The 14,694-nt window shown below is 42.9% G+C and overlaps 1 protein-coding gene across 2 annotated transcripts in view; it reads right to left on the bottom strand.

Moving 5' to 3' along the window:
• Positions 1–14,694, bottom strand: part of PRKCB (protein kinase C beta) — a 390,245-nt gene that overhangs the window by 107,744 nt on the left and 267,807 nt on the right. For both annotated transcript variants that reach the window (XM_049904226.1, XM_049904224.1), the window contains exons 8-9: positions 11,198–11,294; positions 1,253–1,399 (exon numbers count right to left, since the gene is read on the bottom strand). In XM_049904226.1, the coding sequence (XP_049760183.1) occupies positions 1,253–1,399; positions 11,198–11,294 (244 nt within the window). The remainder of the gene's footprint in view (positions 1–1,252; positions 1,400–11,197; positions 11,295–14,694) is intronic.

Genomic DNA, 14,694 nt, shown 5'->3' with positions numbered 1-14,694 from the left:
ACAGCCAGGAGAATGAACAAGTCTGTCTTGGAAGAGGTACAGCCAGGGTGCACTTTGGAAGCAAGAATGAAAGACTTTGTCTCACATACTTTGGACATGTTATCAGGAGGGATCAGTCCCTGGAAAGGACATCACACTTGATAAGGTAGAGGGTCAGTGAAAAAGAGGAAGACCCTCAATGAGATGGATTGACACAGTGGCTGCAACAATGGGCTCAAACATAGAAACAATTGTGAGGATGGTGCAGTGTTTTGTTCTGTTGTATGCAGGGTCACTATGAGTCGGTCCAGGTGACAAGTATGGTTTAGGGTAGGATTATATTAGTGAAGATGGAGAGAAGCAAGTGATTTCACGACATGCTTTGGAGGAGGAGCTGTCAGAATTTGCAGATAGATTGGACATAGTCAGGATGGGGTGGGGAGAAGGACGAAGAAAGAGGGGGACTCGAGGATAATGCTTAGATTTTTGGCTTAAACTACAGGGATGGCAAAGAAATTTATATTTTTTGCACACCTGAATCCGTGGTATGAGATTTATACTAGACATCTTTGTGGTACACGAAGGGATTAAAAGACTCAAAACAACACTAAACAAGTCAGGAATACTTATAACACAATCTCGACTTCAGTAAAACAGTATCTCATGGTATCCATAAAAGCATCCAGAATCACTCTACAAATCCCAGGATCATCCTTCAACTGAGCTGCTGTTTGAAAGGAACTGTTTCCATTCTTGGCTGTCAGAGTGATCTTTTCCGAAAGGCAAATTCAATCATGTCACTTCTCTGCTCAAACACTTCTAATGGCTCCCCAGTGCACTTTGAATAAAATCCAAGCTCATCATCATAGCTCATAAGGTTCTGCATGATCAGGGCTCTACCCACCTCTGCAGCCTCACAACCTACTACCTTCCTGTGCTCGTGACATTTTGGTCCTAACATCTTCAGATGGCACCTAGAATGCAGCAAACCCCTCTCTACCTTTGCATTGCTATTCCCTCTGCCTGAAACATTCTTTCCTAGCTCTTTGAATGCATGGCTGGCTCATTTTCATCCTTCTGGTCTCCATTTATAAGTCACCTCCTCAACAGTCTGAGTGGGTCCCCTCTCCATTTGTCTGTAACACAGTACTCATTGACAAACTGCTTTTCACTATCTCCCCCACTAGAACATAAGCCCCAGGTGAGCAGAAAATGTGTCAGTCTTGTTAGCTGTTCCTCCTGGAGCAGGCGCAGCCCCCAAGTCATACTGTACCTTGCCAAAGCTGCCTTTCCCCAGCACCATCAGGAAGTTAAAATCAGTCAGTTTCATCCGGTCCCTGTTGCCATTGTTGTCAAATTTGGATACGGTGTTGGTTGTCTTTTCTTCTGGAGTCTTGGTCCCCTGATTGATCTTGGCCCTCTGAAGGGGGAAGCACATAGGAAACATTTTTAGGGTTTGAGGGTACAGTTGTAGGATGACACATGTACACCCTGCAAGCTGTGGTTCTAGCAGCTCACGCACCCCATGTCAGTGAAAGGTATGGCCGTGCATCCACTCTGCAAGCCAGAAACCTGGAGGCCATCTTGGCCCCCCATCTCTCTCTTATTCCTTGTGTCTCATCCATCACCAGGAACTGTCAAGTTTTTCCTCCTAGCTGCCTCTAGACTTCATCTGCTTCCCTCCATCTCCACCCATGCCACCTGGCACCATCATTTCTCACCTGGATGACCCACTGGCTCCCTCCACACCTGGCCTCATGCTGCAGCCAGAGAGATCTGCACTCTGCCACACCCAGTCAATGCACCGCCTGCTTAAAATGTTTCAGTCGCATCCCATTATTTTTAGGATAAAGACTTAGGTCCTTTCACTGGCCCATATGCCCATTATGATCAAGGCCTACCTGCCTCTCCGACCCCACACTACTTGGGTCCTTCCTCCTCGCACCCCAGCCTCACTCTCCTTTCATTTCCTTGAATATCCTACCCCCTCCAACCTCAGGGCATTTGCACCTGCTGCTATTGCTTTGTGGATGTTCTCTCCCCTTCTCCAACCTAGTTACCCCCGCTTCACATTTTCACCTCCTCAGGGAAGCCTTCCTTGATCTTCTCTGTCTGGATTAGGTACCCTTCCTAGTTGTTCCCTTCATCCATTTATTCTCCCTTTATATTGGATGCTAACTGTTCCCTTGTCTCCCCCTAACAGACTAGAAACTCTGCAAGGACAGGGAATATAGCTCATTCATCACAATTTTTCTGACAACAAGTATAGTTCCTGGCTAAATACATGTTGAATAAATGGGAATAAATGTTACACCTCAGTGTAATGGGGAGGGGGTCATTGCTGTGAGCAGAATGGTGGCTTCCAAATCGCCTCAAATGCTTTGGAGTGTGGAGGGAAGAAGAGGCCAGCAGCAAGAGACCTGCAACCACCCGGACTTTGTCCTGGACTCACTTTTGGGAACAAGAGAAGCGTGGGGTTAAAAGTTTGGGTTAAGCTCCTGACTTTGACCTGGAACAAGCTGTGTGACCTGAGCGAGACAGTCAGCTCATGGAGCCTGTTGTGGATTGAATTATGTCCCCCCAAAATGTGTGTCAATGTCCTGGGGTTGTTAATCAATGTCATAGAACAATGTGTGTACTGTTTGATGAGAAACTAGTTTGTTCTGTAAACCTTTATCTAAAGTACAATAAAAAATTAAATTAATTAATTAAAAAAGAATGTGGGTCAACTTGGCTAGGTCATGATTCCCAGTATTGTGTGATTGTCCACCATTTTGTCATCTGATGGGATTTTCCTATGGGTTGTAAATCCCACCTCTATGATGTTAATGATGCAGGATTAGAGAAAGTTATGTTAATGAGGCAGGACTCAATCTACAAGATTAGGTTGTGTCTTGAGTCAATCTCTTTTGAGATATAAAAGAGAGAAGTGTGCAGAGAGACAGGGGAACCTCATACCACCAAGAAAGTAGCACCAGGAGCAGAGCGTGTCCTTTGAAAAGCTCCTAGACCAAGGGAAGATTGATGACCAGGACCTTTCTCCAGAGCTAACAGAGAGAAAAAGAGAAAAAGCCTTTCCCTGGCGTTAGTGCCCTGAATTCACACTTCTAGTCTCCTAGACTGTGAGGGACTAAACTTCCATTTGTTGAAGCCACCCACTTGTGGTGCTTCTATCATAGCAGCACTAGATGACTAAGACATAGCCTCTCTGCCCAAACATCTCCACACCTTCCCAGCTCTCCCTGAGCACAAGCCAAAGGGCACAGGCAACCTGCCGTTTCTGCTCCTGTTCCTTGTCATCTCACTCACTCTGCTTCATCCTGGCCTCTCTGCTGGTCCTTAAATGCACCAAACCCACCCCTGCCTCAGTGCCTTTGCATTTGCAGTTTCCTTTACCTGGGGTGATCTTTCTCCAGAGTTTCCTCATGTCTGATAAGAGACCCCATTCCCTAACCACCCTACATGAAACAGATCAAACCATTGTAAGCCATAGGGTTTTCATTGGCTAACTTTCAGAAGTAGATCACCAGGCTTTTCTTCCTAGTCTGTCTTAGTTTGAAACTCTAAAGCTCCACCGAAATCCATTCAGCATCTTAGCAACATGCAAGCCTCCACTGACAGATGGGTGGTGGCACCAGGAACTGAATCTAGGTCTCCCTCCTAGAAGGTGAGAATTCTACCACTGAACCACTAATACCCTCCACATTAAGGAACTAAATAAACACTGTTGGTTCTGGCTGGAGCATGAAGTGCAAGGCACACATGGCCCAGGACACAGCTGTAAAGGTTAGAAAAAAATAAAAATTTAATTTTTAATTTTTTAAATTTTTTCTGGCTGGAGCATGGAGTGCAAGGCACACATGGCCCGGGACACAGCCGTAAAGCTTAGAAGGACCTTATAAAACACACTAAGAAGTTTGTACTTGATTCTAAGGCTGATGGGCAGCTTCTGAAAGGTTTTAAGCAGGCCCATTACATCGAGAAGATCACTCTGGGTACAGGGAAGAGACTCATTCGGAGGGTGTGATGTTGGAGACCATTAGGAAGTGACTGTGTGATCAAGGTGACAAATGATGGGACCTGGGCTCTATGTCTGCCATACAGATGGAACAAAGTGGAGCTGTTTGGGAGACAGAACTATTGGGCTGGGTGATGGATTGCATGCCAGAGACGGGACATCGGGGATGAAGGATAACTTCCGGTTTCCGTCTTGAGAACGGGTGGATGGTGTTTTTCACTGAGATGAGAACTGGAGGAGGAACAGGTTGGGAAGTGTGGGCAAGAGGATGGGAAAAGATGATGAGTTTGATTTCAGACATGTTGAGATTCCCCCTTCACAGTGGCTTAAAACTGGAAGGTTTATTTCTTCCTCACGGGATTCATGTTTCATGGTAGCCATTCAGGGACTAAGGCTGACAAAACACCCATTTTTTCTCTTTTTGTAATTAAGGTTTTAAAAATTGAGACAGATACAAGGAAATGCACAGATCTTAGGTGTACCGTTCCGTGAATTTCGACAAACATATACACCCCTGGAGCCCATACTCCCTGGGTGCTGCAAACAGCTAATGCACTCAAGCTGCTAACCCAAAGGGTGGAGATACGAGTCCAACAAAAGGCACCTTGAAAGAGAGGCCTGGCAATCTCTTCAAAAAAAACTGCCACCAAAAACCCTATGAGGCAGCTCTACTCTGACACACACGGGGTCACTATGAGTCAGAATCAACTCAACAGCAACTGGTTTTTGTTTATATTTTTAACCCCTACCCCAATTAAGATAGAGAACATTTCCATCACTCTCAGAAAGTTCTCTCGTGCCCCTCCTCAGTCAATTCCACACCCTCAAAGGCCATCTCTATTCTGGTTTTTACACCCATAGGTCGATTCTGCCTGTCCGTGAACTTCATCTAAATGGAAGTATTGAGTATGTGCTCTTTTGTGTCTGACTTCTTTCCCTCATCATCATGTTCTCGAGATTCAACATGTTGAACTGTGGCATGAGCCAGCAGTTTGTTCCTTCTTATTGCTGATTAGCACCCATTGTTTCTGTTCATCCATTCTCCTGTTTATGGGCATTTGGCTACTAAGCAAGCTGCCATGAACATATTTCATCAAGCTATTTTATAGTAGGAGCCCTGCTGGCACAGCGGTTAAGAGCTTAGGCTGCTAACCAAAAGGTTGGCTGTTTGAATCCACCAGTTGCTCCTTGGAAACCCTATGGGGCAGTTTTACTCTGTCCTATAGGGCCGCTATGAGTCAGTTTCGTTTGGGTTATTTTACAGCAAGTTATGTTGTGGTTTAAATGTCTCTGGGACAATCAAGTGCAAATACCCAACAGATAGTTGCGTACGTGGTTTGGGGGTTAAGAATAGATATCTGAATTCGAAATAGAGATATGAGAGCTATTGGCATAGAGGTGGTAGTTGAAACCATGACAGCATCAAAAGCCAAAAAGCCAAACCCGTTGCCATTGAGTCAATTCCTACTTAATAAACCCAGTGCTGTCAAGTTGATTCCGACTCATAGTGACCGTATATGTGACAGAGAAGAACTGCCCCATAGGGTTTCTAAGGCGTGGCTGGTGGATTCGAACCACTGACCTTTAGGTTAACAGCCATAGCTCCTAACTACTGCGCCCCTAGGGCTCCATGATAGCATCAGGGAGACTGCAAATAAGAAGAGAACCTAGAACAGAAGTTGCATTGGTATTCTTGGACCATGTCCTCCTGCAATCTCAAATCCTCGCTCTCCACTCCCAAGATTTGCCCCGGCTGGCCTGACATGGACACAGTCCTTCCTGCCTCCCCACCCCACTGAATCTTGGCTCAAGATCCATCAGATTCATGCGCTCCATTCTTCAGCCTGTGAAGGTCCAAGTCCTGACTGTCCCTGGGGCCCAGTTAGCATTGCAGCCAGTTAGGTTTACATCCCACCTGTCGGTTCTGCAGACCCTCCCAGTGAAGTCTGAGTGTGCAGCTCAATTTGCCAATTTCTCTATTTGACTTTGCTTAGAGAACTGTGGATAAGGAAGTGCTTTTTCTCTCTCTCAAGGAGCAGCAAGTGGCCAACAGCTTCATTCCCTAGCCCTGCAAGCTCCCTTCTCTTTCTCTACTCAACCCCAGTCTGATTTTGTGACTTTCTCATACGTATGTCATCTCACCTTCTAGAATCCAGAGCAGAATTCTAATAGCCCTGTTGGCCTGATCTTCACAGTGTTTGTGTTTGTTGTTTTAATAATTAAATAAGTTGTCAACTGTTAAAAATCGGGTGTCCTACATCTCAGTTAATTGGCCTAATATCGTGTTGAGTGCTTTTGTTCTACCTCCTAGTTTACAGCATAGCACCTGGGGTCTTAAAAGCTTGCATGCTGCCATCCAAGTTAAAACTATTGGTCTCTATTCACCTGGAACAACAGAGAAAGAGGGAGAGTCAGGAATAGGAGAAGGAAATGGAACACGTGGCTAATTGCCTCCATGAACAACTGCCTCCTTTGCCAGGAGACCAAAACTGGATGGTGCCCAGTTACCATTATGAAACATTTTGATCAAAGATTCTATAGAAGAATCCTGATCAAAAGGGGGAACTGCAGAAAAGAAATTTCAAATTCTCATGGAATCTAGACATTCAGGAGCCATAGAAGCTGAATGAACCCCCAAAACTACTACCCTAAAAGAATCTTTAAACCTTAAAGCAAAAATATCCCCAGAAGTCTTCTTAAAACCAAGCAGTAGTTTAGCTGAACCAGTGAAGACTGTCTGCCTTGAGCACTGTGCTCTTTGAAGAACTATCTACATGGAATCAGATTGACAATAGCAAGTTGAAAGATCCGATAGGAAACTTGGTGGGCAGTGAGTTTATGCTAATGTGGAGGAACAATTTGGAAAAGGAGGATGAGAATGGTTCCACAATTTGATGAATGTAATCAAAGTCACTTAAATATACGTGTAGAATTTGTTGAATTGGGGTAAGTATTGCTGTGTATATTCTCAACAACAACAACAAAAAATTAGATGTCCTGTATAAGCCTAGATTCCAAGCTCCTTTTGAAAAAGCTTATCCGGCAACACTGGGTCCCATTCCGTAAGGTGTGGAGCTGAGCAGTGGCTTCCCCTTTAGGTGGGGCCTACGCTCCCTAGTTTACCACAGTCCCCACTATGCCCTGCTGTCTTATACCAAGCTTGTCTCCCTTCTTGTTATCTGCCTGGCTCCTGAAGGCTCTTGGATTCATGACCCCTACACAAGGAGCCTCTGGAGGACAAAAACCCTGTCCTATGCTCCTCTAACTATCCCATTTCCCAGGAGCCTCATGCCTAGCAGATATTCCATGAAAGAGTAAACATTTTTAAATTGAGGCCCAACTTACAATCTTTTATCTTGCGGGTTGTATAGTCCTTTAAAAATTGGAACACACTAATAGTTGGCTTTTTATGCCTGCAATTCCAAGCCCTGAAACTTGGTGCTCAAAGAGAAAGCAAAGAGATTGTACTTCTAAGCAAAGAGCCCTACCACTCGCCAGAATTAGGGGACAGGGAAGGGCCTCAGCAGCCAGGCTCCAGGGCTTCACTTCAGATGATTAATACTTGTCCTGGCCTAAACACCCCTGCCATGCCACCCTCCAAGGAGCTACTACAGAGACTCTCAGCTACTCAGCAGTGGAAGCAGAAGACTCCTGTAGGCAAGGAGTCCCCATGGATTCTCCCCGACCACGGAGAGGCTTTTTCAAACCCAGAAGGATCAAGTTCTGAGCGTTATTCATTCCAAATGGGGAGCTGATAATGATAATGAAAACAATAACAACACAGCAATGCTAGCACCTGGCATGTGAATGCTTATGACATACCAGGCCCTGTTCTAAAAGCACTGTCTCACTTAATCTTCACCATCCCCATTTTATAGATGGGGACTCAGAAGCTCACAGAGATGAAGTAACTCATCTACAGTCACTCAGCAGGGAAGTGGCAGAACTGGGATTCATGTCCAGGAGGCCAGGCTCTTGAGTCTGCATGCTTACCCCTCAGACTACACTGCACAGACCCAGCCACTGGTGTCCCAACAAGACCCCCTGGCACGCAGCTCTCTACACCTGGGGCTGCTTATTGCAAACACCTGTGACTATCTGCCTGCGGGCTTATTTTCTGGTGGCAGGAGCAAGTACAGCCCACAAGCAGGGCAAATTGAAAATGCTGGCAAGTTAATTCCAGTGGAAGCAGCCCTCAACCATTGATGGAAGTAGGAAAACCAGCTGCTGTCAAGTCGACTTCGACTTATGGTGACCCCATATGTGTCAGAGTAGAACTGTCCTCCATAGGGCTTTCAATGGCTGATTTTTCAGATGTAGATCACCAGGCCTTTCTTCTGTGGCACCTAGAGGCGGACTCGAACCTCCAACCTTTGGGTTAGGAGCCAAGTGTGTTAACTGTTTGCACCACTCAGTCACTGATGGAAGGAAAGCTGATAGATAGTCCCCTAGTTCCCTTGTCTCTTGATGGGGAAAACTCTTAGAAATGTATTTTAACCCTGACTCCCAGACTTCCAAGACTAGAAGCCAGTTGCCCACAGTGATAACCTGCTTGCTAACACAAACTTTCCCAACTTTCTTCCCTTCCCTGCCTCACTTCCCTTCTCCTCTATGGTGCTTCTTGGGATCACCTCCCATATAAACTACTTGCACTTGAATATTTAGAGTCTTTCTCTGGGAAACTAAAACCAGGACAATGACCAGCTTTGGAATCTTGGAAAATTACTTAGCCTCTCTGAACCTCAGTTTCCTCATCTATTAAAAAAAAAAAAGGCGGGGGCAGATAATAATGGTACCTACAATTTAGGGTTGTAAGGATTAAATTAAATGAATTAATATTTGTAAAGCAATCAGAATAGCAAATGGCACATAATAAACACTTTGTTAAATAAATAAATTCTAAGTCTGTCAGAAAACCCATCCTGAAAAAAAAAAAAAAAAACATCCTGAGCCATCCAAAAAGGAGTCTTCCTTTTCCTGGCACATTAGCAAGCCCACAGTCCAAATGAACACCCTCAAATGAAGCCAATGCTGACATTCTGACATGTACCACGTGTGGCAGCTGCATCAAGCTCACCCTACCATGAAATTCTATTACCCCAATTCCAGCAGCTCAATTTTACCTTCTCTTAGAATGTCTTCAGATAAGAGGCTTGACAGTAATTTCTGAGTCATTCCGGGTGCTAATTGGTTATTGCACAGGGATTACATTTCTCACGTTCAAGGTCAACTGAAATTCCTCTGTGTGTCTGAGAACAATTTTTGGTCTGTTGGAAACATTTTTTTAATCAACAACTACAGTATGGAGCAATTATAATTCAGGCATAAACAAGCATTTTCAGGCTCTTTGCTTGAAATAAAGGGACACATTTTGTGGCCTGAAGATAAAACAATCCTTTACTTCAAGCCAGTAACTGGCCCAGACAAATGCTCGTTCATGTAGGAAATGTTTCCCTCGGTGTTCTGAAATGTCACCCCAGCTGCCCTAAGACAGAAGAAATCATTTTGCAAAACTGAGACTTCGCTTTATACGAGAAAATACTAGCCTTGGTTTTTCATCCACAATAGTACGTTTTTAAACGCAGCACCAAGTGGACACCACTTCATCAGAAAGTTGTGGAAAGAGATGAAATGTGTTCTTTGGAAGGGTTGCCTTCCTGTCCTAATTTATAGCAAGCAGTGTTCAGTTCTCAGCTCTACTGGGCAGGAGAGTCCCTTTAACAACTAACTCACTGGGATCTAGGCCTCTGGGCTCCAAGGGGATGGCCCTCAGTTATTAAGTTCACTAAAGAATGACTGAGAAACCCAAGGCCAACATGTTCATTCTACTTGTTCCCAGGAAAGGAGGCCCCACTGGATCAGAAACATCACTGTACTCTAGGCTATGTGGAGGACACAGGCTCAAGACAAGGATCCTGGATTACCGAAGTGTGATTTCTGGCAATCTGAAGGAGAAAGTAACATGGTTCTCAGGATAAATGCCCAAATCCTTGCCAAGGCCAGCACAGCCTGGCTACTCTGGCCCCACCTACATCTCCAGCCTTCCCTCAAATTCATTCCTTGGCTCTCTCTGCTCTACCCGTACTGGCCTCCTTTCAGTCCCACAGAGTTGCTTTATAACTCCCCACCACAGGGCCTTTGCATATGCTATTCTCTTTGAATGGAATGTTCTTTCTCCCTCTTGACTTGCTTAACTCCCACAGTTGTTTCTCAATGATGCCTTCCCTGTGCTCTCAGACAAGGTTACATTTTCCTATTACATGCTCTCAGAGCACCATAGACCCGTTTTTCATAGAATTTTACAGGGTCATGTCTTTTTTTTTTTAGTTTCATTTTGTTTTAATTTACTCGTGTGATGGTTTGATGAATAACAATAATAATCTATTTCATTTTAGCTATGCTAGTTTATGCATTTTTCAGAGTTAGCAGGCTATAACTGCTTATCTAGAATTGATGATTTCCCACCAGATTCAGTACATGGAGTTTGTGTGAACAAAATAATGTGTTTATCCTTTATAAAACTACTTTAAAATCACTCAATACATATAATGAAAAGTACTCAAACCCGTTTTCCCCAGAACAATTTCTTTATAATCTGGGATGTGTTTCTATACTCCTGCTATTCTCAAGAGCTGAAAATAGGATTTATTTGCCCCCTCAAAGGAGGGAAGGAGTTTATCTGAAGTAGAAGCAGAGCCAGCACTACAGCCCAACGTCAGAGCCAATGTCCATCTATTTGATAGGATTATTCTCCCACCCATGGGGTATTTCATGGAGTCACCAGCACAACGAATTCATTTGTTAACAATACAGCATCCTCCTGCTTATAGATTCAAATATAGATTCAATTTATCAGCAAGCCTAGTTGGCTCAGTCTCCCCAATATGTCACGAATCTATTTTTTCTTTTACCCTTGTTATCATCCCAGTCCAAGCCACCATCAAAACTAAGGGGGTGAACAAGCTTTTAAGAGGCCATGTTGAAATCTCAATGAGGGTAGGGACTCAGGAATGACTTCACAGTGCAGGTTAACACTTAATTGGGACCTTAAAGGATGAATAGAAGTTTTCTGGGGGATGGCACGGCACTGCAAAGGCACAGAGTCATGAAAGGCCGTGGCAGAAAACACCATAAACAGGAAGAACAGCACAGAGGCAGACTCAACTGGTTCGCATTGATACAGAAAGAAAACAACCTAACCTCAAATTTCTGCCGCAGTTCCTCGTTGGCCTCACTCCCTTCTGGTGGCACTGGCACATTGAAGTACTCGCCTTCCTCCTGGCTCAGTAACTTAAACCTAAAAGGAGACAAGGGAACAGAACAAATGCCATGACTCTCTACTTGTTATTATCTTATTGATTAGGATAAGAGAAAAAGGCCTTAAAAAAGCCCCTACCTTAAAAAAATACGACAACAATTTTTGTTTTGTTTTTCTTATTTTGTCTTGTTTGCTTGTTTTTGTAGCCGAGTACACATATTTTCTTGCAACTATTTCATGGACACAAGGAAAAAAAAAGTATATTCTGTGTTCATAGGATGCAAAGCTCTTTCTCTCTCTCTTCTCACACACACACAATTGAGTTTTTTTAGTTATATCATTCAATTGCTTTTTACCTACTTTTTGTCTATTAAGTGCTTTCTTAGTCTGAAAGAACGCTCTTAAAATCTTCTACTATCAATGCATTCCTTCCATCTTCTCCTCGCATATCCACTACCTTTTGCTTTACACATTTATCCATCTTGCCATCCTGGCGCCCAGCTGGACGAGCATGAACTTAACTTCACAATGCTATTTTTCTCTGCAGATGCTTGCTCCAAGTGTTCCTTATTCAACCTCTTGAAAAACGGTACCCATTAGTGGTTTAAGAGCAGAAGCCCTGGAGTCAAACTCTGCCTGGTGTCAAATCCCACCTCTGTCCTTGTCATGCTGTCTACCCTGGATAAGCTCACGAGGCTGTCTGCGCCTCAGTCGTACTCATCTGTAAACTGAAATAAATGTGCCTTTTTCCTAGGATCATGGTGAGGCTGAAATATGATGAGGTATGTAAAATGATTAAAGCCATGTTCGGCATCCAGCAAGTGTTCAGGCCATGCCATCATCATCATCATTGCAGACATTAACATTATTACGAGAAACATTATGTTATGACTTTAGTTTATTTCTTGACCACAAAGATGCTTCTGTTTAGTCAGAGAATGAGATGAGAATAAGGAAGAAAAAGGGCCATTCCAAAGGCATTTGAGTCAGTGGGGGAAAAAACACCCCAAAACTCCTCACTGCCAAAGACGCTTCCTAACTCATATTTACAATTTTCACCACCATTTTTTTTTTCTCTCCATTCACAAATCTTCTTAGGCAGCTTCTAAAAATACGGGGAGAGGTGATTCAAAGCAGAGATGACAATATAAGCCTCCATGCCTCCACATTTAACATGTAATTCTCTTCCCCCAAACTTCCATTGAAATTACCAAAAGAAACAGAAAAATAAGAGCACATCTGCACATTTACTGGAAATCAAGAAGGGTGCTATTCACACAACAGGGACTTCCAGGATTAAAATGATAGTAAGAGGGTAAGTAGCACTATGTTTGTCAAACTTTATCCATTCACATGAGATCTTTGCGGGTTTTGCAAAATCTGTATATTATTGTCGATGTAATATGTCTCATTGAATCATCATTTTTTAACAAAAAATTCACTTCATATATCTCTTCCTTGAAAAGAAAGTCAGTACCATTTGCTACAAATGAAAGTATATGTAAAAAAATAAACAAGAAAATCAAACAAAGTGATTCAAGTCCAGGTAGATGGAATTATTTACCAAAGGCTCTGAGTTAAAATAATAATAATAATAATAATTTTTTATTTTTTTTACTGAGTCTACTGCCTGTCTTCCTGCCCTTTCCCCTCCTTGTTAAAATGGGAGATTAGCAACCAAAAGACAAGTTGCCATCAATTCCAACTCATGAAGACCCCATGTGTGTCAAAGTAGAACTGTGTGCCATAGGGTTTCCAGTGGCTGATGTTTCATGCACTTGGCTGCTAACTGAAAGGCTGGAGGTTCGGGTCCACACAGAGATACCTCAGGAGAAAGGACTGATGATCTACTTCTGAAAAATCAACGATTTAAAACCCTATGGCACACAGTTCTACTCTGACGTGCACAGGGTCATCAGGACTGAAGTTGACTTCATCAGCAAACAGTAAGTGTTAAAGAGGTGTTAAGGGTAAACCAGAACCCTCTGAGACTTTCTCTTTGAGATCATCTGAAGAAGTAATGACAAAAGAATAGCTTTTTCAGGGTCCAGTGCAATATTATTTATGCCTCAGCCACGTACTATCTAAAGTCATTTAGGTTCCCACTCTTCGGAAAATACAGATAAAAGAGGACTGTCCAGCTGATCATCCGTGAATGGGAACCCCAACAGAACCCCACTAACAAGCCTGGATCGGACCACCAGGGATGGGATGAGGGCCGCCAATTCCCATCCATATTCAGGAAGTGCATGGGGTGTCAGCCCCTGGGGCAACAGGCAGAAAGGCTCAGTACATCTTATGCTTCCTGTGGCCAGCATGCTACAGAGTGGGTAAAGGGTGCAGCCACTGCTACCTGCAGAAGAGGACATCAGTGAAAGTTAGAAAAAAGGAACGGACACCCCCCACCCCCACAACTCTGACATGCACAGACCAGCATGGGGAAGATGACCCTTCCACTGAGTAGTGGAGATGTTTACAGCTACAGTCCTCTCCCAAGTATCTACAGAGAACAGGGCCCCTGATGTAACAAAACAGAATTCCAGTAAATACAAAAGACTCCTTTCTCCCTTCACCTGGGCTGAAAGATTAGAACAAGAACGTTCATTATTTCTGTGCTCACTCTCCTGTAAGAATGAGCAAATAGCAAAAAATAACAGAGCATATGAAAAACTCATTCAAATAATGAAGAATTAGATTAAGTACCTCCCATGAAGTAGAACTGTTATCAAAGGAAAGAAAATTCTAGAAAGTATCTAATTCATATTTCCAATGTAATTTAAGAGGTTAATGCATCTATGAGAAGGAAACAATCTGAGATTAGAGAAGACTGCTTTCAGAAGAAAACTGTTATTACTGAATTTTAAAATCCATCGGAGGCAGTGAACAGTAGCATGGATAATTCAGATGACAATTAGTGAATTACAAAACACACCTGAGAAATTTTTCTGACAGTTGGCTTGACACTGATCATATTCATTAGAGTTGAAATGAATGCTTTATATAATGCAAATAAAATGTATATTACCAAAATTAAAACATGAAAGGAAGGAATATGGTTTTTCTGAATATATGTCAACAAAGACAATTAGGATCTTCCTTACACAAAAAGTTCTTATAAATCAATATTTTAAAAAGATAGGCAAAGGACAGGACACAGTCATTTATAAATACAAATGACAATACAGAAATGAAAATGTTTAACATAATCAGTAATATAAAACATGTATAATCTTTACCTCAATCATATCCTTGAATTTTATAATACTATATGTTGACAAGTTTGCGTAAAATGAGAAGTCTTATATAATACTAGTGAGAATGCAAAGTGATAGAAAAAAGATTGCAGGGCATTTTGGCAAATACTTTAATAATGTTTATATTCTCAAAGTTACCAATTCCAGGCCCAGGAATTTATTAGGAAATAATTAAAGTTGAGCAT

Source organism: Elephas maximus, chromosome 12, assembly GCF_024166365.1.
Source record: "Elephas maximus indicus isolate mEleMax1 chromosome 12, mEleMax1 primary haplotype, whole genome shotgun sequence".
Taxonomy (NCBI): domain Eukaryota; kingdom Metazoa; phylum Chordata; class Mammalia; order Proboscidea; family Elephantidae; genus Elephas; species Elephas maximus.
Note: the sequence above shows the minus strand (reverse complement) of the source record. Positions and strands in the feature narration are given on the sequence as shown.